This window comes from Leucoraja erinacea, unplaced genomic scaffold (assembly GCF_028641065.1).
Source record: "Leucoraja erinacea ecotype New England unplaced genomic scaffold, Leri_hhj_1 Leri_133S, whole genome shotgun sequence".
Taxonomy (NCBI): domain Eukaryota; kingdom Metazoa; phylum Chordata; class Chondrichthyes; order Rajiformes; family Rajidae; genus Leucoraja; species Leucoraja erinaceus.
In genome coordinates, this window is record NW_026575605.1 from 125,884 (window position 1) to 152,193 (window position 26,310).

At 46.8% G+C, this 26,310-nt stretch overlaps 1 protein-coding gene across 1 annotated transcript in view; it reads left to right on the plus strand.

The window, feature by feature from the left end:
* LOC129715704 (dedicator of cytokinesis protein 2) overlaps nt 1-26,310 on the plus strand; it is a gene marked incomplete at its 3' end in the record, with an annotated part of 264,879 nt that overhangs the window by 109,390 nt on the left and 129,179 nt on the right. Inside the window, exons 6-8 of the mRNA XM_055665562.1 lie at nt 11,127-11,275; nt 19,812-19,947; nt 25,864-26,018. Of these exons, the coding sequence (XP_055521537.1) occupies nt 11,127-11,275; nt 19,812-19,947; nt 25,864-26,018 (440 nt within the window). The remainder of the gene's footprint in view (nt 1-11,126; nt 11,276-19,811; nt 19,948-25,863; nt 26,019-26,310) is intronic.

Genomic DNA, 26,310 nt, shown 5'->3' on the forward strand with positions numbered 1-26,310 from the left:
GTGGCCCCTGTTCTGGACTCCCCCCAACACCGGGAACATGTTTCCTGCCTCTAGCTTGTCCAAACCCTTAATAATCTTATATGTTTCAATAAGATCCCCTCTCATCCTTCTAAAGGGTTGCAAGGATTACTTGAAATTGAAGGTCAATATCCATTCCGCTGGGCTGTAAAAGCTGCCCAAGCTAAATATGATTAAGAAGGAACTGCAGATGCTGGAAAATCGAAGAGGGACAGAAATGTTGGAGAAACTCAGCGGGTGAGGCGGCATCTATGGAACAAAGGAAATAGGCCACGTTTCGGGTCGAAATGTTGCCTATTTCCTTCGCTCCATAGATGCTGCCACAGCCGCTGAGTTTCTCCAGCATTTTTGTCTACCCAAGCTAAATATGAGGTGCTGTTCCCCCAACTTGTGCTGGGCCTCACTGTGAACAATGGAGGAGGCCTTGGACAGAATGGTCAGTGTGGGAATGGGAAGAGGGGGGTTAAAGTGTTTAGCAACCGGGATATGGAGAACTGCATGAAAGGTTGCGGACACCTCTGGGGACTTTCCCAGGAGCTGATAATGGGGGGGGGGGGGGCGGGAATCTTTAAAGTGGGGCTGTAAGAGTGGGGCTTGGATCATTGAATGACCGGTCTGATTGCTTTTCCTACCAAAGGCCTAGAATCACTCTGAGGGGATTGGATTTTCATACACACTGATGCTAACAACTTAACCAATCGTCCTTGATTAGGCCTGAAGGAGAGTCCATACACATTCAGTTATTATCCCTTGATTGGCTTGTCAGTCAGTTTGGCAACTGGGAGATCGCATAGGCCAAGGCGGACTGAACATAGGTTGGTTTGTTGTTTACAAATTAACCTGGTTCACCTCCGTAGATTGTAAGAAAAAAATAATGCTTACCTGTCCAGGACTCCGCACAAATCAACTTGGTAGAGTCCTAACTACATTTCTACCAAGAGAAGTTGATTAGGACGGGGATCAGGGGTTATGGGGAGAAGACAGGAGCCTTCTGGGGTTAGGAGGGAGAGATGGATCAACCATGATTGAATGTCAAAGTAGACTTGATAGACAATAGACAATAGGTGCAGGAGTAGGCCATTCGGCCCTTCGAGCCAGCACCTCCATTCAATGTGATCATGGCTGATCATCCCCAATCAATACCCCGTTCCTGCCTTCTCCCCATATCCCCGGACTCTGCTATCTTTAAGAGCTCTATCTAGCTCTCTCTTGAAAGCATCCAGAGAACCTGCCTCCACCGCCTTCTGAGGCAGAGAATTCCACAGACTCACCACTCTCTGTGAGAAAAAGTGTTTCCTCATCTCTGTTCTAAATGGCTTACCCCTTATTCTTAACCTGATTCTGGACTCCCCCAACATCGGGAACATGTTTCCTGCCTCTAGCGTGTCCAAGCCCTTAACAATCTTTTATGTTTCAATGAGATCGCCTCTCATCCTTCTAAACTCCAGAGTGTACAAGCCCAGCTGCTCCATTCTCTCAGCATATGACAGTCCCGCCATCCCGGGCCGAATGGCCGAATTCTGCTCCTGTCACTTGTGAACCTATGAACTGTTTCAAGGGTAGTCAATGACAGACAATAAATAATGGTGTTGTTACATCCAGTGAAGGGATTGTCTAAAGGCAATGTATTTGGAGTCCTTATCTTAGAAGAGAAAGATGCCGTTTGTGGTTAGACTCGAGTCCAAGAAAGATCGAGGAGGATTAATCCGAACGACCAGCTTAGAATGTGTTATGATGATGAGGCTGTACCCCATCCATCAGCTTCGGATTACAAAATAAATATCAATTTGCAACCCAGTAAGGCAGCTAAACCTCTTATCTGATCGATATAAATCAAGGAGAGGTTTGAAACTGAGACTTGCTTCAAGTGGAACACAGATTGCAAGGCAGCTTTTAAATCTGGAAAAGCTTTATGAATCCAAGCACTCGGTATTCTTTCGACTGCGTTAATTATTCTTCCATTGACTCCATCTGCACCTCACGCTGCCTCGGCAAGGCCAGCAACATCATCAAGGACCAGTCTCACCCCGGCCACTCCCTCTTCTCCCCTCTCCCATCAGGCTAGAGGTACAGAAGCGTGAAAAGGCACACCTCCAGATTCAGGGACAGTTTCTTCCCAGCTGTTATCAGGCAACTGAACCATCCTACCACAACCCAGAGAGTGGTGCTGAACTACTATCTACCTCATCGGTCTATTCTTGATCAGACTTTGCTGGCTTAAAGGGCCTGTCCCACTTCCACGACCTAATTCACGACCTCTGCCGACTCGTAGCATTGTCGTCACGAGGTCGTAGGAGATCGTAGGAGGTCATAGGTCGGTCGTAGGTAGGACGTGATGCTAGTCGTGGTTACGTGATGCTATCTGGGAGTCATGACAATAAACTCGTGATGCTATTGAGAACCGACACCACTGCCTTCTGACAATAAAATTCTCTTGATGCTCAACCCTTGAGAAAAAGTTTTTCCTCCCACTCTGCCTTATGAGGCAAACATAGAAACATAGAAATTCCACAGTAGATTCGGCCAACCTGCACCGCCATCCAATATGGGGCTGAAAATCCAACTTTTCCCGTCCTTCATCTCCACTCCCCTGATCCCCTACAGGGCCATCTAACTCGGCTAATTGGCTATAGCCAATGAACTGGCCTCAACTACCCTCTGTGGCAGAGAGTTCCAGAGATTCACCACTGGCTTGGAATGAATGTAACATTGTCCCTAGTGTGTGTAGGATAGTGTTAATGTGTGGGGAACGCTGGTTGGCGCGGGGCTCACTGTATCTCGATTCGAAACTTAAACTCAACATTTTCAGCTTGTCTTTAACTTTTCAATTCTAATCTGGTTGGTGATCTGCAATCTAATGTTTTTTTTTAAGTTGTTTTGTTCCTGCCTCAGTGTTAATTTTTCTTCCTGTTTGCTCCTGGCCGCTTAATATCTCTTTTTGATAAGGGGGAAAAGATATTTGAATGTATTTATTTCCTTATCACATCTGGGGAAATGTCGCAAAGCCTCTCGACAGAATGAATTGCTGTTGAACTGCAGAGGTTGAGGTTGTCCACACAAACAGAAGACAGCCTGAATATCAATGTTGCTTACCTTCAGAGCGACTGCGTGTTTTGTGTCCCGTAGTTTACAAGTTAAACCGGCGTGGAATAAATTGGCGTGGAATTCTTCGCCACAGAAGGCTGTGTAGGCAAAGCCAGTGGATGTATTTAAGGCAGAGATAGATAGATTCTTGATTAGTACGGGTGTCAGAGGTTATGGAGAGAAGGCAGGAGAATGGGGTTGAGAGGGGAAGATACTGTACATCATCCATCATTGAATGGTGGAGTAGACTTGATGGGCCGACTGGCCTAACTCCAGTCCCATCACTTGTGATCTCATGATCTTATGATAAACCAAATGTGTAGAAAAGGAACTGCAGATGCAAGAAGGGTCTTAGGAAGGGTCTTGACACGAAACGACACCTATTCCTTTTTTCCAGAGATGCTGCCTGACCCGCTGAGTTACTCCAGCTATTTGTGTCCATCTTCTGGGCACCAACCAACAATGAATGACAGGACTTCAAAAACCCAGGGCCAGTCTACACCTTTGTGATAGATCCCAGCTAGGCGGTAATTTGGGTTGCCACGGTGGCGCAGCGGTATAGTTGCTGCGACACGGTGCCGGAGACCCGGGTTCGATCCTGACTGCGGGCACTGTCTGTACGGAGTTTGTACGTTCTCCCCGTGACCTGCGTGGGCTTTCTCCGGGTGCTCCAGTTTCCTCCCACACCCCAAAATCGTGTAGGTTTGTAGATTAATTGGCTTCTGTAAATTATAAATTGTCCCTCTTGTATAGATTAGTCCTAGTCGGCTTGCACTCGCTAGAATGTAGAAGATTGAGGGGGGGATCTTATAGAAACTTACAAAATTCTTAAGGGGTTGGGCAGGCTAGATGCAGGAAGATTGTTCCCGATGTTGGGGAAGTCCAGAACAAGGGGTCACAGTTTAAGGATTAGGGGGAAATCTTTTAGGACCAAGATGAGAAAAATAAATTTCACACAGAGAGTGGTGAATCTCTGGAATTCTCTGCCACAGAAGGTAGTTGAGGCCAGTTCATTGGCTATATTTAAGAGGGAATTAGATGTGGCCCTTGTGGGTAAAGGGATCAGGGGGTATGGAGAGAAGGCAGGTACAGGATACGGAGTTGGATGATCAGCCATGATCATATTGAATGGCGGTGCAGGCTCAAAGGGCTGAATGGCCTACTCCTGCACCTATTTTCTATGTTTCTAGTGTACGGGGTGATTACTGGTCGGCGTGGAATCGGTGGTCTGAACCGTCTGTTTCCACGCTGTTTATCTAAGGTCTAAAGTGAAGAACCAGAGGGCATCGGTTGAAAGTGAGGGGGGGCAAGATGATATAGGAACCTGAGAGGCTACATTTTCACACAAAGCGTAATAGGTGTATGGAACGAGCTGCCAGAGGAGTTGTTCAGTCGCAGTGTTCAAAAGACATTTGGACAGGAACATGGATATGTTTGGAGTGATATGGGCCAAGCGCAGCCAAATGGGACTAGTGTAGATGGGGTGGTCTGGGCAAGTTGGAACAATGGACGTGTTTCCACGTTTGACTCTATGACACGAAGCAACAGTGGGTCACAGGTTATTAAAAATCCAGGCCTAACTTTAACTATGATCCCAGTTAGGCAGTACTGTGGCGCACCTGGTAGAAAAGCTACCTTACAACGCGGGGGACATGGGTTCAGTCCTTGCCTCCGCTGTTATAACTGTGGAGTTTGTATGCTTTCTTTCTGGGTGAAAAAGTTTTTCCTCATCTCAGTCCTCAATGGCCTACCCCTTTTTCTTAAACTGTGACCCCTGGTTCTGGACCCCCCAACATTTGTAGTTGTTAAACTGTGAGACCCACCTGGTTTGCGTGCAGTTTTGGACTCCCCCAGGAAGGACATTATTGCCATAGGGGAGTGCAGAGAAGGTTTACTGATCCTGGGATCCTGTCTTATGACATGGATCCACTTGGTTTATACCTCTAGAATTTAGGAGATTGAGAGGGGATCTTATAGAAACTTAAAAATTCTTAATTGGACATGTCATCAGGATTTTCCCGATGTTGGGGAAGTCACAAGGGGTCACAGTTAAGAAAGGGGGAAATCCTTTAAAACCGAGATGTAGAACTGAGAGGGTGAGGAACTCTCTGTGAGGGTAGTTGAGCAGATTGTATAGAGGGAGTTAGATGTGGCCCTTGTGGCCAAGGGGATCAGAGGGTATGGAGAGAAGGCAGGTACGGGATACTGAGTTGGGTGATCAGCCATGATCATATTGAATGGCGGTGCAGGCTCGAAGGGCCGAATGGCCTACTCCTGCACCTAATTTCTATGTTTCTATGTTTCTAAGATGTTTCCTGCCTCTAGCATGTCCAATCCCTTAACCAATAACCAATCACATGTCATCCATTTCATGTTCACATAGTGAAAGGCCGAAATCGAGTGTATGTGGAGAGATCATGTGATAGGAGCAGAGTTAGGCCATTCGGCCCATCAAGTCTACTCCGTCATGCTATCATGGATGATCTATCTCTCCTTCCTGCCTTCTCCCCATAACCCCTGACACCCGTACTAATCAAAACTCTATCTATCTCTGCCTTAAAAAAAATCCATTGACTTGGTCTCCACAGCCTTCTGTGAGTGATAAATTGCACAGTTTCACCACCATTTTGTTCAGTGATGGGGTGACCAAACCCGGACTTGAGCAATGCTTTAATATGTCATGTAGGAAGATCCTCGAGACCTTGGAAGCTCACAGCTCAATTAGTGATGATTTAGACTGGTACCAGCTTCCAGCTAAATCGAGACTGTGTCAAATTAATTTAGCGAACTCTTGTAATGGCTGGGGAACTGCAGTAGCTGCGGCCTCATCAGTTCCAAACGGCGTCCAATCATCCAATTATATCAATTTTCATCTTGCCAGTTTTAGACATTTCGAAGCTCAAGGCCAATTGTCAATTGGCCACTGTCTCAGTTGCAAATCTGATGCTTTTCATTAATGTCTGTGCTTCCAGGCACGTAAGGGTAATGATTGGTCGTATGACCATAACATGAGTTTTGTTCTGGCACAAGATTGATCCCTGGAATGGCGGGACTGTCATACGAGGAAAGATTGAAAAGACTAGGCTTGTATTCACTGGAGTTCAGAAGGATGAGGGGGGCTCTCTTGTAGAAACATATAAAATTATAAAAGGACTGGACAAGCTAGATGCAGGAAAAATGTTCCCATTGTGGAGCGAGTCCAGAACCAGGGGCCACAGTCTTAGAATAAAGGGGAGGCCATTTAAGACTGAGGTGAGAAAAAAACGTTTTCACCCAGAGAGTTGTGAATTTATGGAATTCCCTGCCACAGAGGGCAGTGGAGGCCAAGTCACTGGATGGATTTAAGAGAGAGTTAGATAGAGCTCTAGGGGCTAGTGGAGTCAAGGGATATGGGGAGAAGGCACGCACGGGTTATTGATAGGGGACGATCAGTCATGATCACAATGAATGGCGGTGCTGGCTCGAAGGGCCGAATGGCCTCCCCCTGCACCTATTTTCTATGTTTCTATGATGTAGCAAAGGTGATCAGAAGCTGACAACACCATTTTCTTCGGAATGCTAAAGAGCAGGCTTGGTTGGGCAAGCTAGGATGTTAGTTTGAAGAAGGGTCCCGACCCAAGTCAAAGGGAGTCAAGAGTCAAGAGTGTTTTATTGTCATATGTCCCGGACTGGACAATGAAAATCTTACTTGCTGCAGCACAAGTCAATGCCGGTGATGGACTGGGCAGTGGTCACTACATTTTGTAGTCTTTTCCGCTCCTGGACGTTCAAGTTGCCGAACCAGGCCACGATGCAACTGGTCAGCATGCTCTCTACTGTGCACCTGTAGAGGTTTAGGAGAGTCCTCTTCGACATGCCGAATCTCCGTAATCTTCTCAGGAGGTAGAGTCGCTGATGTGCCTTCTTTATAATTCCATCCGTGTGCTGGGTCCAGGAAAGGTCTTCTGATATATGCACGCCCAGGAATTTGAAGTTATTGACCCTCTCCACCATCGGCCCATTGATATAGACAGGATTGTGGGTTTTCATCCTTCCCCTACGGCTCTGACCTCCCCACCATCGAAGGGATCTATCGCAGTCGCTGCCTCAAAAAGGCAGCCAACATCATCAAAGTCCCACACCAACCTGGCCACACACTCATCTCACTGCTGCCATCAGGAAGAAGGTACAGAAGCCTGAAAACTGTAACGTCCAGGTTCAGGAACAGCTACTTCCCCACAGCCTTCAGGCTATTAAACACAACAACCTCATAAGTTCTGAACTACAAGAGACCATCGTAATTATTGCACTATATTTGTTTATTTATTGAGTATATGTGCGTGTGTATAGAAACATAGAAACATAGAAAATAGGTGCAGGAGGAGGCCATTCGGCCCTTCGAGCCTGCACCGCCATTCAATATGATCATGGCTGATCATCTAACTCAGTATCCTGTACCTGCTTTCTCTCCATACCCCCTGATCCCTTTAGCCACAAGGGCCACATCTAACTCCCTCATAAATATAGCCAATGAACTGGCCTCAACTACCTTCTGTGGCAGAGAATTCCAGGGAATTCCAGAGTATATATACACACACACTGAACGTTTTCTCTCCTGTTCTGTATTATGTTTACATATTGTGTTGCGCTGCAGCAAGCACGAATTTCATTGTCCTATCTGGGACACATGACAATAAAACACTCTTGACTCTTGAAAAAACGAGGATAATGACATTCGCTGCCCCACGTGCTCTGTTACAAAAAGGCCAATTATAAAACTAATGTGAGAATTAGTGGGGAGATGTTTGAGAGACTACAGCTGCCCTGTTCTGTAATAACCAATTATGGCACCGTGTCACACTGAGACATGAATACCAGCTTAATTAGCGTTGAGTGCTTAATTATAACTTTTCCTTCACAGTCACTCAGCGGTGGAAGTTTTCGAGGCAATTCACATTGCTGACATTTTTTTTTTGTTCATTGTGGAATTAGATCAGCATTTCTCACTCGTTTTTGAAGGGAGTATTTTGATGAGACTGACGTGTCAGGTTTAGTTTAGTTTAGAGATAAAGCGGGTAGACAGGCCCACCGTGTCCGCGCCAGCCATCCCCGTACACTAAAACTATCCCGTACACGCTAGGGACAATTTACTATCTTTACCGAAGCCAATTGGCCTACAAAAGCAGCATGTCTTTGGAATGTGGGAGGAGAGCGGAGTTCCCAAGTAAAACCCACGCAGGTCAGTTTGAGGTTAGTTTATTGTCACGTGTACCGAGGTACAAAGTCATTGTCAATTTTATTTGTCACATGCACAGTGTCGGTACAGTGTTTCCCTTTTTGTTGCTTGCTAACCATGAAAGACAATACATGATTACAATCGATCCATTTACAGTGTACAGATACATGATAGAAACATAGACATAGAAACATGAAAATAGGTGCAGGAGGAGGCCATTCGGCCCTTCGAGCCTGCACCGCCATTCATTGTGATCAAGGCTGATCGTCCCCTATCAATAACCCGTTCCTGCCTTCTCCCCATATCCCTTGACTCCACCAGCCCCTAGAGCTCTATCTAACTCTCTCTTAAATCCATCCAGTGACTTGGCCTCCACTGCCCTCTGTGGCAGGGAATTCCACAAATTCACAATTCTCTGGGTGAAAAAGTTTTTTCTCACCTCGGTCTGAAAGGACCTCCCCTTTATTCTAAGAGGTGTATGTGGAATTCTAATGATAAGAGATTAACTTATCATTAGAAGGTAAAGCCAGCAAAGTCCGATCAAGGATAGTCCGAGGGTCACCAAAGAGGTAGATAGTAGTTCAGCACAGCTCTCTGGTTGTGGGAGGATGGTTCAGTTGCCTGATAACAGCTGGGAACAAACTGTCCTTGAATCTGCTGCTGTGCGTTTTCCCACTTCTGTGCCTCTTGCCTGATGGGGAGAACGTGCAAACTCCGTGCAGATAGCACCCATAGTTAAGATCGAACCCAGGACTCTAATGATGTAAGGCAGCAACTATACTGCTTCACCGCCGTGACTCCTGGTGACTCCTGGTGTCCCAGGCTGCTTGTGTTCAGTACATCCCGAGACTTGTTGTTATACTGTAATGGGAGTGTTATAGGATTCTACCTTCCCTCGTCTCCTTAACCTTATGGAACTATATAAAAGGACACAGAGTACAGCGGGTCAGGCAGCATTTCCGGAGAACATGGATAGGCGACTTTTTGGGTTGGAACCCTTCTTCAGACTGAGAGAACTATATAAAACCATGGAGTCATGCATATTGGCGGTGGAATAAAGGCTTAGACTATTTTCTGAATGGAGAGCGGATTCAGGAATCAGAGGTGCAAAGGGACTTGGAAGTGCTAGCTCAGGATTCCCAAAAGGTTACTTTGTAAGTTGAATCAGTAGTGAGCTGGGAAAACGCAATGCTGGCATTTATTTCGAGAGGACTAGAATACAAAGGCAGGGATGTCATGCTCACACTGCTTAGGCCATATTTGGAGTTTTATGAGCAGTTTGGGGTCCTCCTTTTTTAAGGAAGAATGTGTTGGCGTTGGAGAGGGTCCAGAGGAGATTTACGAGAATGATCCCAGGAATGAGTGGGTTAACATGATGAGTTTTTGGAAGGCACTGGGCCTCTGCACTTGCTGGAGTTAGAAGGATCGGGGGGGGGGGGAGGGGGGGGGGGGGGGGGTGGGGGGGGTGGGGGGGGGAGGGGGGGGGGGGGGGAACACCTCATTGAAACTCACCAAATAGTGAAAGGCCTGGAGAGAACAGATGCGGAGAGATCATAAGATCATAAGTGATAGGAGCAGAATTAGGCCATTCGGCCCATCAAGTCTACTCTGCCATTCAATCATGGCTGATCGATCCCTCCCTCCTAACCCCATTCTCCTGCCTTCTCCTCATAACCCCTGACACCTGTACTAGATACTAACCGAGAGGATGTTTCCACTAGTGAGAGAGTCTCGCTATAGCCTCTGAATTTAAAATCATATTTTTAGAAAGGAGATGAGGAGGAATTTATTTAGTCAGAGGGTGGTGAATCTGTGGAATTCTTTGTCACAGAAGGCTGTGGAGGACAAGTCAGTGGATATTTTTCAGGCGGAGATTGACCGATTCTTGATTAGTACGGGTGTCTGAGGTTATGGGGAGAAGGCAGGAGAATGGGGTTAGATCAGCCATGATTGAATGGCAGAGTAGACTCGATGGGCCGATTGGCCTCATTCTTCTCCTGGAACTTATGAACATGAAAATGATGAGAGGCAGCGATAGGGTAGTCGACCAGAACCTTTACTCCAGGGTGGAAATAGAGGGCATAGCTTTAAGGTGAAAAGGGGAAAGTTTAAAGTGGATGAGTAGGGCAAGTTTTTTTTTACACAGCGAGTGGTGAATGCCTGGAACATGGAGTGGTAGTGGTAGAGGCAGAGAGGATAGTGGTGTTTAGGAGCGTTTTGGATAGGTTTATGGAGGGAAAGGAGGAATATGGATCAAATGCAAGCAGACAAGAGATGGTGTCATGTGGGCACAGACTATGTGGGCTGAAGGGCCCGTTCTTGTGTTGTTTTTTTATTGTACATTAGACAATAGACAATAGACAATAGGTGCAGGACTGGGCCATTTGGCCCTTCGAGCCAGCAACTTTTTCACACAGATAGTTGTGAGTCTGTGGAATTCTCTGCCTCAGAGGGCGGTGGAGGCAGGTTCTCTGGATGCTTTCAAGACAGAGCTGGACAGAGCTCTTAAAAATAGCGGAGTCAGGGGATATGGGGAGAAGGCAGGAACGGGGTACTGATTGGGGATGATCAGCCATGATCACATTGAATGGCGGTGCTGGCTCGAAGGGCCGAATGGCCTACTCCTGCACCTATTGTCTATTGGCTGAGTCACAATAAACTAATCTGAACTGTGTGTGTTGGTTAGCGAAGGTGTACAGGGTGATCGCTGGTCGGCGCAGACCTAGTGTGCCAGTGGGGCCTGTTTCCGCACTGTATCTCTAAACTGGACTAAACTGGTAACTTTGATTTTGCTTCTATCTTACTCCAGGCTGGACAAGTCAACAAGTTTCGCCAGGTCACCTCGAGGATGTGCAACTTGATCGAGAAAAGATCTCAGCTTCTCTCGGGGACTATGCCGCACGATGAGCTAAAAGACTTGAAGCAGGAGGTTACCATCAAAATAGATGCCGGCAACAAGTATGCTTGAACATTTCTTACACCTACATTCCTTCCTCCGACTTCACAATTTGCATCTATTCTTACCTTGCACCCCTTGTCTTTTAATCTCTGGAGGTTTTCCTGCCTATCACAACGGCATCATGGTAGACAATAGACAATAGGAGCAGGAGTAGGCCATTTGGCCCTTCGAGCCAGCACCGCCATTCAATGTGATCATGGCTGATCATCCCCAATCAGTACCCCGTTCCTGCCTTCTCCCCATATCCCCTGACTCCACTAACTTTAAGAGCCCCATCTAGCTCTCTCTTGAAAGCATCCAGAGAACCTGCCTCCACCGCTCTCTGAGGCAGAGGATTCCACGGACTCACAACTCTCTGTGAACAAGCCCACAAGTGTGGAGTTGCTGCCTTTGATTTAGATGGCGGGCATCGTCCGTGTGGAGTTCATAAGTTATAGGAGCAGAATTAGGCCATTCAGCCCATTAAGTCTACTCCGCCATTCAATCATGGCTGACCTATCTCTCCCTCTCAACCCCATTCTCCTGCCTTCTCCCCATAACCCCTGAATCCTTAACTAATCAAAAATCTAACAATCTCCACCTTAAAAACATCCATTGATGGCCTCCACAGCCTTCTGTGGCAATGAATTCCACAGATTTAGTACCCTCCGACTAAAATTCCTTCTCATCTCCTTTCTAAAGGTACGCCCATTTATTCCGAGGCTGTGACCTCTGGTCCTAGATTCCCCCACCAGTGCAAGCATCCTCTCCACATCCACTCTATCCAGGCCTTTCACTGTTCAGCAAGTTCCAATGAGGTTTCCCCTCATCCTTCTAAAGTTCGCACGTTCTCCCTGTGACCGCGTGGGGTTTCTCCGGATATTCCAGTATCTTCCCACACCCAAAGGTCGTGCAGGTTTGTAGGTTAATTGGCTTCTGTAAATTGTCCCTAGTGTGCAGGATAGTACCACTCAATGAATCCCACTGATTCACCACCCTCTGACTAAAGAAATTCCTCCTCGTCTCGTTCCTAAAGGTACGTCGTTCTGTTATAAATATATCAGGCCTTATTCATCCATTAGGTTGATCAAATGGGATGAGCTGAGATGGATCTTCATGGAGTTACTTCTGTTGTCTGCTATTTATGGGGCATCTTGTTCAGCATAGAGGTGATGGGCCGAGGGGCCTGTGTCCCTGCTGTATGACTGTTTGATGCTTAAACTTTTCCAGGGTTCATTTAGAATATGGAACACACAACAGCATCCAGGAATAGACCATTCATTGAGCCATAGTATCATAGCGTATTAAGTGTGGCCCAATTTGCCCACAACGACAAACATGTCCCTACTACACTAGTCCCTCCTGCCTGCATTTGGTCCATATCCCTCCAAACCTCTCACGTCTATGTATGTACCTGTCTGTTTCTTAAACGTTGGGACAGTCCCTGCCTCGACTACCTCCTCTGGCAACTTGTTCCATACACCCGCCACCCTATGTTTGAAAATGTTACCCTCCCCTCAGATTCCTATTAAATCTTTCCCCCCTTCACCTTAAACATATGGAGTCACGGTGGCGCAGCGGTAGAGTTTCCGCCTTACAGCAAAATGCAGCGCCAGAGACCCGGGTTCGATCCCGACTACGGGCGCTGTCTGTACGGAGTTTGTACATTCTCACAGTGACCTCTTGGGTTTTCTCCGAGATCTTCGGTTTCCTCCCACGCTCCAAAGACGTCCAGGTTTGTAGGTTAATTGTCTTGGTATAAATGGAAAAGATTGTCCAGTATAAATTGGTCAACTTCCAGTATAATCCGTGGGGGGCTCTACGGAAATGATGACCACAAGGTACAAGGCCCTCTGGTTCTTTATTCACATACTCTGGGCACTAGACTCTGTGCATCTACCCGATCTATTCAACTCATGATGTTATACACCTCTATAAGATCACCCCTCATCCTCCTGCGCTGACATAAATAGTCCTAGCCTGTTCAACCTCTATCCATAGCTCGGGCCCTTCATGGAAATATCCTTAGAAATCCTGTCTGCACGCTTTCAAGCTTAACACCATCTTTCCTGCAACAAGGTGACCAAAACTAAACACAATACTCTAAATCTGTGGCCATACCAATGTCATGTAAAACTGTAGCATGACCTCCCAACCTCTCCACTCAATAAGTCTGAAGAAGGGTTTCGGCCCGAAACGTTGCCTATCTCCTTCGCTCCATAGATGCTGCTGCACCCGCTGAGATTCTCCAGCATTTTTGTGAGCACTCTCCACTCAATACTCTGACTGATGAAGGCTAATCCTTTGGAAACAATTTACAGAGACCAATTAACCTAGCCTCCAGTAGTCCTTGGGATGTGGGAGGAGACGGGAGCACCAGCAGGAAACCTTCACGGTCGCAGGGAGAACGTGCAAACTCCGCACAAACAGCGGCGAAGGCCAGGATCGAGCCCGGGTCTCTGGGGCTGTGAGGCAGTTGTCCATCCTCTCCTTCTAGCTAATACCCTCCAATCCAGCCAACATTCTAGAGGCAGTTACAGTTCAGTTTATTGTCACGTGTGCAGTGAGAAGCTTTTGTTGTGCTAACCAGTCAGCGGAAAGACAATACATGATTACAATCCAGCCATTTGAGGAAGGACATTCTTGCTATTGAGGGAGTGCAGCGTAGGTTTACAAGATTAATTCCCGGGATGGTGGGACTGTTATATGCTGAGAGAATGGAGCAGCTGGGCTTGTACACTCTGGAGTTTAGAAGGATGAGAGGGATTTCTCATTGAAACATATAAGAATGTTAAGGGCTTGGACACGCTAGACGCAGGAAACATGTTCCCGATGTTGGGGGAGTCCAGAACCAGGGGCCATAGTTAAAGAATAAGGAATAAGCCATTTAGAACAGAGACGAGGAAACACTTTTTCACACAGAGAGTGGTGAGTCTGTGGAATTCTCTGCCTCAGAGATCGGTGGAGGCAGGTTCTCTGGATGCTTTCAAGAGATAGCTAGATAGGACTCAGGGTCAGAGTCAGGGGATTTGGGGAGAAGGCAGGAACAGTGTACTGATTGGGGATGATCAGCCATGATCACATTGAATGGCGGTGTTGGCTCAAAGGGCCGAATGGCCTACTCCTGCACCTGTGGTCTATTGTCTATTTGCATTGTACAGATACATGATAAGGGAATAAACCTTGTCCTCATCTTCCACCCCATCAGCCGTCACATACAGAATATAATCCTCCAACACTTTCGCCACCTCCAATGGGATCCCATTACTGGCCACATCTTCCCATCTCCACCACTTTCTGCTTTCCACGGAGACTGTTCCCTCCGCAACTCGCTGGTCAGCTCGTCCCTTCCCACCCAAACCACCCCCTCCCCAGGTACTTTCCCCTGTAACCGCAGGAGATGCAACACTTGTCCCTTTACCTCCCCCCTCGACTCCATCCAAGGACCCAAACAGTCTTTCCAGGTACGGCAGAGGTTCACCCACCTCCTCCAACCTCATCTGCTGTATCCGCTGTTCCAGGTGTCAACTTCTCTACATTGGTGAGACCAAGCGCAGGCTTGGCGATCGTTTTGCTGAACACCTCCGCTCAGTCCGTCTTAACAGACCTGATCTCCTGGTGGCTCAGCACTTCAACTCCCCCTCCCATTCCCACATTGACCTTTCTGTCCTGGGCCTCCTCCATTGCCAGAGTGAGGCCCAGCACAAGTTGGTGGAACAGCACCTCATATTTCGCTTGGGTAGTTTGCACCCCAGCGGTATGAATATTGACTTCTCTAACTTCAAAGTAGCCCATGCATTCCATCCATCCCCTCCCCCTTCCCAGTTCTCCCACTAGTCTTACTGTCTCTGACTACATTCTATCTCTCTCCCGCCCGCTCCCCTGACATCAGTCTGAAGAAGGGTCTCGACCCAAAACGTCACCCATTCCTTCTCTCCAGAGATGCTGCCTGTCCCACTGAGTTACTCCAGCATTTTGTGTCTATCTTCCATTCAAATCAGCATCTGCCGTTCTGTCCTACACATGATGAGGGAATATCGTTTAGTACAAGGTAAAGCCAGCAAAGTCCGATCAAGGATAGTCCGAGGGTCTACATCCTGCGGGCATGTTGGGGAGTCTGCATCCTGCGGGCATGAACATTGAATTCTCCCAATTTTGTTAGTCTTTGCTGTCTCCTCCCCTTCCTCAGCCCTCGGGCTCCTCCTCCTCCTTTTTCCTTCCTTCTCCCCGCCACCGCCCCCCTACCCCTATCAGTCTGAAGAAAGGGTTTGGCCCGCAACGTTGCCTATTTCCTTCGCTCCATAGATGCTGCTGCACCCGCTGAGTTTCTCCAGCCGAGGCAGCGTGGAGTATAAATTGATTCAATAGAAGAGTTAGACACATAGAAACATAGAAACATAGAAATTAGGTGCAGGAGTAGGCCATTCGGCCCTTCGAGCCTGCACCGCCATTCAATATGATCATGGCTGACCATCCAACTCAGTATCCCGTACCTGCCTTCTCTCCATACCCCCTGATCCCCTTAGCCACAAGGGCCACATCTAACTCCCACTTAAATATAGCCAATGAACTGGCCTCAACTACCCTCTGTGGCAGAGAGCTCCAGAGATTCACCACTCTGTGTGAAAAAGGTTCTTCTCATCTCGGTTTTAAAGGATTTCCCCCTTATCCTTAAGCTGTGACCCCTTGTCCTGGACTTCCCCAACATCGGGAACAATCTTCCTGCATCTAGCCTGTCCAACCCCTTAAGAATTTTGTAAGTTTCTATAAGATCCCTTCTCAATCTCCTAAATTCTAGAGAGTATAAACCAAGTCTATCCAGTCTTTCTTCATAAGACAGTCCCTGCCATCCCAGGAATCAGTCTGGTGAACCTTCTCTGCACTCCCTCTATGGCAATAATGTCCTTCCTCAGATTTGGAGACCAAAACTGTACGCAATACTCCAGGTGTGTTCTCACCAAGGCCCTGTACAATTGCAGTAGAACCTCCCTGCTCCTATACTCAAATCCTTTTGCTATGAAAGCTAACATACCATTCGCTTTCTTTACTGCCTGCTGCACCTGCATGCCTACCTTCAATGACTGGTGTACCATGACACCCAGGTCTCGCTGCATCTCCCCCTTTCCCGATCGGCCACCATTTAGATAATAGTCTGCTTTCCTGTTTTTGCCACCAAAATGGATAACCTCACATTTACCGATGTTAGACTAACTGGTCTGTAATTCCCCATTTTCTCTCTCCCTCCCTTCTTAAAAAGTGGGGTTACGTTTGCTACCCACCAATCTTCAGGAACTACTCCAGAATCTAAAGAGTTTTGAAAGATTATTACTAATGCATCCACTATTTCTGGAGCTACTTCCTTAAGTACTCTGGGATGCAGCCTATCTGGCCCTGGGGATTTATCACCCTTTAATCCATTCAATTTACCCAACACCACTTCCGGCTAACCTGGATTTCACTCAATTCCTCCAACTCCTTTGACCCGCGGTCCCCTGCTATTTCCGGCAAATTATTTATGTCTTCCTTAGTGAAGACGGAACCAAAGTAGTTATTCAATTGGTCCGCCATATCCTTGTTCCCCATGATCAACTCATGCTGACTGCAAGGGACCTACATTTGTTTTAACTAATCTCTTTCTTGTCATATATCTATAAAAACTTTTGCAGTCAGTTTTTATCTTCCCTGCCATTTTTCTTTCATAATCTATTTTTCCTTTCCTAATTAAGCCCTTTGTCCTCCTCTGCTGGTCTTTGAATTTCTCCCAGTCCTCCGGTATGCTGCTTTTTCTGGCTAATTTGTACGCATCATCCTTTGCTTTGATACTATCCCTGATTTCCCTTGTTATCCATGGATGTACTACCTTCCCTGATTTATTCTTTTGCCAAACTGGGATGAACAATTTTTGTAGTTCATCCATGCAGTCTTTAAATGTCTTCCATTGCATATCCACCGTCAACCCTTTTAGAATTAATTGCCAGTCAATCTTGGCCAATTCACGTCTCATACCCTCAAAGTTACCTTTCTTTAAATTCAAAACCATTGTTTCTGAATTAACAATGTCACTCTCCATCCTAATGAAGAACTCAACCATATTATGGTCACTCTTGCCCAAGGGGGCACGTACAACAAGATTGCTAACTAACCCTTCCTCATTACTCAATACCCAGTCTAAAATAGCCTGCTCTCTCGTTGGTTCCTCTACATGTTGATTTAGATAACTATCCCGCATACATTCCAAGAAATCCTCTTCCTCAGCACCCCTGCCAATTTGATTCACCCAATCTATATGTAGATTGAAGTCACCCATTATAACTGTTTTGCCTTTGTCGCACGCATTTCTAATTTCCTGTTTGATACCATCTCCAACTTCACTACTACTGTTAGGTGGCCTGTACACAACACCCACCAGCGTTTTCTGCCCCTTAGTGTTTCTATTCTGCCCCAGAGCATCTCTGGAGAGAAGGAATGGGTGATGTTTCGGATCGAAACCCTTCTTCAGACAGAGGCTGAACTCTCATCGGAGAGAGACATTAGACAATAAACAATAGGTGCAGGAGTAGGCCATTTGGCCCTTCGAGCCAGCACCACCATTCATTGTGATCATGGCTGATCATCCCCAATCAGTACCCCGTTCCTGCCTTCTCCCCATATCCCCTGACTCCGCTATCTTTAAGAGCCCTATCTAGCTCTCTCTTGAAAGTATCCAGGGAACTGGCCTCCACTGCCCTCTGAGGCAGAGAATTCCACAGACTCACAACTCTCTGTGTGAAAAAGTCTCTGTTCTATATGGCTTACGCCTTATTCTTAAACTGTGGTCCCTGGTTCTGGACTCCCCCAACATCGGGAACATGTTTCCTGCCTCTAGCGTGTCCAAACTCTTAATAATATCTTATATGTTTCAATAAGATATCCTCTCATCCTTCTAAACTCCAGAGTATGCAAGCCCAGCCACTCCATTCTCTCAGCATATGACAGTCCCGCCATCCCGGGAATTAACCTTGTAAACCTACGCTGCACTCTATCAATAGCAAGAATGTCCTTCCTCAAATTAAGGGACCAAAACTGCACACAATATTCCAGGTGTGGTCACACTAGGGCCCTATACAACTGCAGAAGGACCTCTTTGCTCCTATACTGAACTCCTCTTGTTATAAAGGCCAACATGCCATTCGCTTTCTTCACTGCCTGCTGTACCTGCATGCTTACTTTCATTGACTGATGAACAAGGACTGCCAGATCCTGTTATACGTCCCCATTTCCCAAATTGACACCATTTAGATAGTGATCTGCCTTCCTGTTTTTGCTATCTAAGTGGATAACCTCACATTTATCCACATTAAACTGTATCTGCCATGCATCACCCAACCTGTCTAAGTCACCTTGCATTCTCATGGCATCCTCCTCACCGTTCACAATGCCACCCAGCTTTGTGTCATCTGCAAATTTGCTAATGTTACTTTGAATCCCTTCATCTAAATCATTGATGTATATTGTAAATAGCTGCGGTCCCACACTTGCGGTACCCCACTAGTCACCGCCTGCCATTCTGAAAGGGACCCGTTAATCCCTACTCTTTGTTTCCTGTCTGCCAACCAATTTTCTATCCATGTCACCACTCTACCCCCAATACCATGTGCCCTAATTGTGCCCAGTAAGAGGAGGAAAATACCTTCAAAGTAGACATACCTTGAACATATTTCGCAATGAAGCAGACAAAACTGATTTAAATCGACGGTAGACACAAAATGTTGGGGTAACTCAGCGGGACAGGCAGCATCTCTGGAGAGAAGGAATGGGTGACGTTTTGGGTCGAGACTGATAGAAGGGAGGTTGGTTTGTATGATGGTCTGGGCTACGTCTACAATTCTTGTGGTCTTGGATGGAGCTGTAGCAAAACTAATCTGTGATGCATCCCGATATGCATCAGGACTTTCATATGAAGAAAGACTGGATAGACTCGGCTTGTACTCGCTAGAATTTAGGAGATTGAGGGGGGACCTTATAGAAACTTACAAAATTCTTAAGGGGTTGGACAGGCTAGATGCAGGAAGATTATTCCTGATGTTGGAGAAGTCCAGAACAAGGGGTCACAGCTTAAGGATAAAGGGGAAATTTAGGACCGAGATGAGAAAAACAATCTGTGGAACTCTGTGCCACAGAAGGTAGTTGAGGCCAGTTCATTGGCTATATTTAAGAGGGAGTTAGATGTGGCCCTTGTGGCTAAAGGGATCAGGGGGTGTGGAGAGAAGGCAGGTACAGGATACTGAGTTGGATGATCAGCCATGATCACATTGAATGGCGGTGTAGGCTCGAAGGGCCGAATGGCCTACTTCTGCACCTAATTTCTATGTTTCTATGTAAAATGCTTTCAGTACTGCCCATAATGGTGTCCACTGAGTTTCCCGAACACTTTGTGTCTTTTGCTGTCAACCAGCACCTGCAGTTCCTTGTTTCTACAGTACATCCTGCACAGCTGTACTTGGTGTTTTTGTTTGACCGGTTACTTTTCCCTTGTTCACCACTCGACAAATGACCCTTTCTCTTCTTCCATTGCAGAATGCTGGAACTGGACCTCGTTGTCAGAGATGAGAACGGCAATATTCTCGATCCGGACCACACCAGCGTCATCAGCCTCTTCCAAGCACACAAGCGGGCAACGCAGCACATCACAGAGCGGATCCGAGAGGAATCGGTAAGGGGCCTACATGCTTCCTGCTGCTTCTTGTGGTGCATTATGGGAAGGCGATAGCTGGCAGCCATCTTGTGCCCCATGATTGATCAGGCTGCTCCACTTGCAAGTGGGCTTTTGAAAGTCCCTGAGACTGTAAAAATAGTGGAGTCAGGGGATAGGGGGAGAAGGCAGGAACGGGGTACTGATTGTGGATGATCAACCATGATCACAGTGAATGGCGGTGCTGGCTTGAAGTGCCAAAGGCTTACTCCTTATTCTTAAACTGTGGCCCCTGGTTCTGGACTCCCCCAACATCGGGAACATGTTTCCTGCCTCTAGTGTGTCCAAGCCAAACATTCTTATATGTTTCAATGTGATATCCTCTCATCCTTCTAAACTCCAGAGTGCTCAAGCCCAGCTGCTCCATTCTCTCAGCATATGACAGTCCCAGGTTCCCAAATCTTCCCCCCTCTCACCTTAAACCCATGTTCTCTGGTTCTTGAGTCCCCTACACTGGGTAAAAGACTGTGCATTTACCCAATCAATCCCTCTTATGATCTTATACACCGTTAAAAGATCATCCCTCGGCTTCCTGCCCCCCAAAGAATAAAGTCCGAGCATACCCAAGGAGTCTGAAGAAGGGTGTCGACCCATTTCTTTTCTATAGAGATGCTACCTGACCCTGCTGAATTACTCCAGCATTTTGTGCCTATCTTCGGTGTAAACCAGCATCTGCAGTTCCTTCCTACACATTTGAGTCCTGTGTTGCATCCTGGGAAGGGGACAGCTGGCAGCCATCTTGTTCCCCATGATTAATCGGACTGCTCCACTTGTCAGTGGGCTTTGGAAAATCCCAGAGACTCCATTAATCAATGGCACTATCCTAAATTGTCATTGAGCCATACAGCGTAGAAACAGACCCTTTGGCCAAGCTTTCCCATGGCAACCAAGATACCCCATCTACCTTCGTCCCAACTGCCTGCTTTTGGTCTATATCCCTCCAAACCTGTCCTATCTATGTACCTGTCCAAATGTTTTTTAAATGTTGTGATAATACCTGCCTCAGTCAGCAACTCATCCCTACACCCACCGCACTTCGTGTAAAAAATAAAGTTGCGCCTCAGGTTCCTATTAAATCTTCCCTTCCTCACCAAGAACCTATGTGCTCTGGTTATTGATTCCCCATACTCTGGGTAAAAGACTGTACCTTTACCTTATCTATTCCCCTCATGATCTTTACACGTCTATGAGATCGACGCTCAGCTTCCTGCTTTTCAAGGAATAAAGTCCTAGCCCGCCCAAGAAGGATCTCGACCCGAAACGTCACCTATTCCTTCTCTCCAGAGATGCTGCCTGTTCCGTTAAGGTACTCCAGCATTTTCTGTCTTATTCTCAGAGTAAACCAGCATCTGCAGTTCCTTCCCACACATTTGAGTCCTAATTGTCCTGTGTTGCATCATGGGAAGGGGAAGGCTGGCAGCCATTTTGTGCTACTGATAGATTGGGCCGCTCCATTTGTTCGTGGACTTTTGAAAGTCCTTGAGAATTATCAGAAATTCCGTTGAAAATCCTGGAGCTGAAGCCTGCTGCGGGGAAGTGCCACTTTCCGGGTAGGAGAGGCCACATTTATCTGGATAGCAGCACTGAAAAGCAGCAATAACATTAACTGTGAGTAGAATAGAATAGAATAGAATAGAATAGTTTCTTTATTGTCATTGTAACATGAGCCATGTACAACGAAATTTAAAATGTCAGCCAGTCAGTGCAGCATTCAAACATTTCTAAAGCTAACGAAACATCCACGGTAAAATAATAAAGATAAGCAAATAAATAAAAATCACAGACAAAGCACGCATACACACCCAACCCTCCATCCTTCTGTCGATTTCACCGTTACCACAGTCCCTTAGTCTGTATCGCCCCTGCGTTCCTTGGCGGCCACATTTAGTACTTTTATAGCAGTGGGGTAAAAACTGTTTTTTAGTCTATTTGTCCTTGTCCTTGTGGATCTGTACCGTCTGCCTGACGGCAACAGTTCAAACAGGGAGTGTCCGGGGTGGGAGATGTCCTTTATTATATTCTGGGTTTTTTTATTGCAGCGGGAACTGTGTAGGTCCTCCAAGGTAAGGAGAGGGCAGCCGACAATCCTCTGGGCGTTGTCAATGGCCCTCTGGAGCGCTTTCCTCTGTCTTAAGTATTAAGAGAGTCTCTTAATACTTCACTCACTTAAAGTAAAGAAGTTTATTTCTGAAAAAGGTGCCAGTTACTTTAAAGGTCAAATTGTGGAATTATCTGCCACAGAAGGCAATGGAGGCCAATTCACTGGATGTATTCAAGAGAGAGTTAGATTTAGCTCTAAGGGCTAACGGAATCAAGGGCAGTGAGGAGAAAGCAGGAACAGGGGGGAGTACTGATTCTGGATGATCAGCCATGATCATATTGAATGGTGGTGCAGGCTCGAAGAACCGAATGGCCTCCTCCTGCACCTATTTTCTATGTTTCTAAAATGTAAGAACTGCAGTATATGCCTGCACTATAACGAGGCACGTGTTGTCAAACAGAGTGATCTTTATAAGGTTAACATAGAACAGCTCTCAGAACCACGACAACGGGCAAAGGTGTTACCAGCTGTATATCTATACCCCAGGGGAGATCCCTGACCTGCTCTTCTCACCAAACCAAGCCACATGACCCAACCCCCAGAGCCGAGGGTTCGCACCACGAGTGGCTAACCACCAGGGGCCGCCACAACACCTTGTAATTTCTTAGAAAGGGCAGCACTTTTCAGCGCCAGAGATCTGCGTCCGATCCTAAATACGGGGGTTGTTGGTGCACGTTCTACCCATTACCGCGTGGCCCGGGTGCGCTGTGCGCTGTGCTCGGAGTTCAGGAGTGAACCCTGGATGTTGGAGCTGTGAAACATAGAAACATAGAAACATAGAAACATAGAAATTAGGTGCAGGAGTAGGCCATTCGGCCCTTCGAGCCTGCACCGCCATTTAATATGATCATGGCTGATCATCCAACTCAGTATCCCGTACCTGCCTTTTCTCCATACCCTCTGATCCCCTTGGCCACAAGGGCCACATCTAACTCCCTCTTAAATATAGCCAATGAACTGGCCTCAACTACCCTCTGTGGCAGAGAGTTCCAGAGATTCACCACTCTCTGTGTGAAAAAAGTTCTCCTCATCTCGGTTTTAAAGGATTTCCCCCTTATCCTTAAGCTGTGACCCCTTGTCCTGGACTTCCCCAACATCGGAAACAATCTTCCTGCATCTAGCCTGTCCAACCCCTTAAGAATTTTGTAAGTTTCTATAAGATCCCCTCTCAATCTCCTAAACTCTAGAGAGTATAAACCAAGTCTATCCAGTCTTTCTTCATAAGACAGTCCTGACATCCCAGGAATCAGTCTGGTGAACCTTCTCTGCACTCCCTCTATGGCAATAATGTCCTTCCTCAGATTTGGAGACCAAAACTGCACGCAATACTCCAGGTGTGGTCTCACCAAGACCCTATACAACTGCAGTAGAACCTCCCTGCTCCTATACTCAAATCATCTTGCTATGAAAGCCAACATGCCATTCGCTTTCTTTACTGCCTGCTGCACCTGCATGCCTACCTTCAATGACTGGTGTACCATGACACCCAGGTCTCGCTGCATCTCCCCCTTTCCCAATCGGCCACCGTTTAAATAATAATCTGCTTTCCCGTTTTTGCCACCAAAATGGATAACCTCACATTTATCCACATTAAACTGCATCTGCCAAACATTTGCCCACTCACCCAGCCTATCCAAGTCACCTTGCAGTCTCCTAGCATCCTCCTCACACCTAACACTGCCCCCCCTGCTTAGTGTCATCCGCAAACTTGGAGATATTGCCTTCAATTCCCTCATCCAGATCATTAATATATATTGTAAATAGCTGGGGTCCCAGTACTGAGCCTTGCGGTACCCCACTAGTCACTGCCTGCCATTGTGAAAAGGACCCGTTTACTCCTACTCTTTGCTTCCTGTTTGCCAGCCAGTTCTCTATCCACATCAATACTGAACCCCCAATGCCATGTGCTTTAAGTTTGTATACTAATCTCTTATGTGGGACCTTGTCGAAAGCCTTCTGGAAGTCCAGATACACCACATCCACTGGTTCTCCCCTATCCACGCTACTAGTTACATCCTCACATCCGTGAGGCAGCGGCTTTATTAGTTCAATGCATCAATGAAGCTTCATTGCCACATGTACCCACCGTAGGTCCCAGTGAAATGCCTTGTTTTGCGTACAACCGGGTAACGATCGTACAGCAGACCTCACCTGGGCAGTACACAGGTGTCGCCATGTTCCAGACGCTGACAAAGTTACGACAAGTTCATCAAAAGGTTTTGTCGTCTGCTTGCGGCGGCGAATCAGGAGTGGTGCCGCACGTGGCAGTCGGCAGCCCTCCTCCTGGCCCCTCCCCTTGTTCTCTCCCTTCTATCTCACCCCCCGCCCCCCCCCCCCTCCCCCACCCACCCATGATTCTCGCGGCACCCCCCCCATGCTAGGTCCCCTCTTTAATCTCGGTGGACCCCTGCTGGGTCCTCCCTTCGTTCTCATATCCCCCCCCCCCCCCATCGGGTCTCTCCTTCTCAACAGCCCAACATCGAGAAGTGAGACAACATATCACACATGTGACCAGATGTCATCGCATAAAGTAATGCCTTAAAAAATTATTTGTAAGGTATTAATCTTATTCTTTGTTATTTTCCCACTGACAGAACTACAATGCATGTCTGCTGAGGAGATGAACATTCTGGCTTTTTAAAATTCACAAGAGTTTTGTTAGAATGTTGTGAAAAAATCGCTTCCCTGTCGCGCACACACGTGACCGTGTCACATTTGACCTCTGACCCTAAACGAACATTGTCCGCATAACATGAAGATTCCACTTGATAAACTTTGAAAAAAATATGAATAGTATACACAGCACAAAACAATCTACCTGTAATGCTTTCAGAATTAGAAGAGATGTCTATTCCACAATTTTTCATATGTTTTGGTCACACACGTGACTAAGAATGGGCCTATTTGTTCATACTGGCCCTCCTCTGTCGGGTCAGCCCTTTGTTTTCGGTGTCCCTCCCTCTGCCGGGTCTCTCCCTCATCTGCAGTTGTATAGGGCTCTGGTGAGACCCCATCTGAAATATTGTGTACAGTTTTGCTCTCCTAATTTGAGGAAGGACATCCTTGTGATTGAGGCAGTGCAGCGTAGGTTCACGAGATTGATCCCTGGGATGGCGGGACTGTCATATGAGGAAAGATTGAAAAGACTAGGCATGTATTCACTGGAGTTTAGAAGGATGAGGGGGGATCTTATAGAAAACTATACAATTATAAAAGGACTGGACAAGCTGGATGCAGGAAAAATGTTCCCAATGTTGGGCGAGTCCAGAACCAGGGCCCACAGTCTTAGAATAAAGGGGAGGTCATTTAAGATCGAGGTGAGAAAAAACTTTTTCTCCCAGAGAGTTGTGAATTTATGGAATTCCCTGCCACAGAGGGCAGTGGAGACCAAGTCACTGGATGGATTTAAGAGAGAGTTAGATAGAGCTCTAGGGGCTGGGGGAGTCAAGGGATATGGGGAGAAGGCAGGCATGGGTTATTGATAGGGGACGATCAGCCATGATCACAATGAATGGCGGTGCTGGCTTGAAGGGCCGAATGGCCTCCTCCTGCACCTATTTTTTATGTTTTTATGTTTCTATGTTTCCCCTTATATCTCAGTGCCCCCCCCCCTCCCCCCCCCTCCCAGCAGATAGCTCTGGCACCTTGCTCTATTTCCACTCTGAGATTAATTGACTAACTGCTACTTGGGTTTTCTGTTCAAGCCAGCAGCGAACTTAGCACCTTGCAGGTTTTGCTAATCTTTGACCGTTTTTGTTCCCGCTCCTCTCCAACAGCGTCAGAATCAGAATGAGTGCGGCAGATTTGCGCGCTTGTCCTCATCGCCCACCCACACCCTCTTCATCTGGGTCCGCAACTTTGTCTGTAAAATCGGGGAGGAAACCGAACTCTTCATGTCACTATATGACCCAAACGAACAGAAGATAATCTGGTGAGTGTTCACACTTTGTATCCACCTTTCATTCCTATCAGTTTCTTCCCAGCTGTTATCAGGCAACTGAATAGACAATAGACTACAGACAATAGGTGCAGGAGGAGGCCATTCAGCCCTTCGAGCCTGCACCGCCATTCATTATGATCATGGCAGATCATCCAACTCAGTATCCTGTACCTGCCTTCTCTCCATACCCCATAATCCCTTTAGCCACAAGGGCCACATCTAACTCCCTCTTAAATATAGCCAATGAACTGTGACCTCAACTGTGGCAGAGAATTCCACTAAT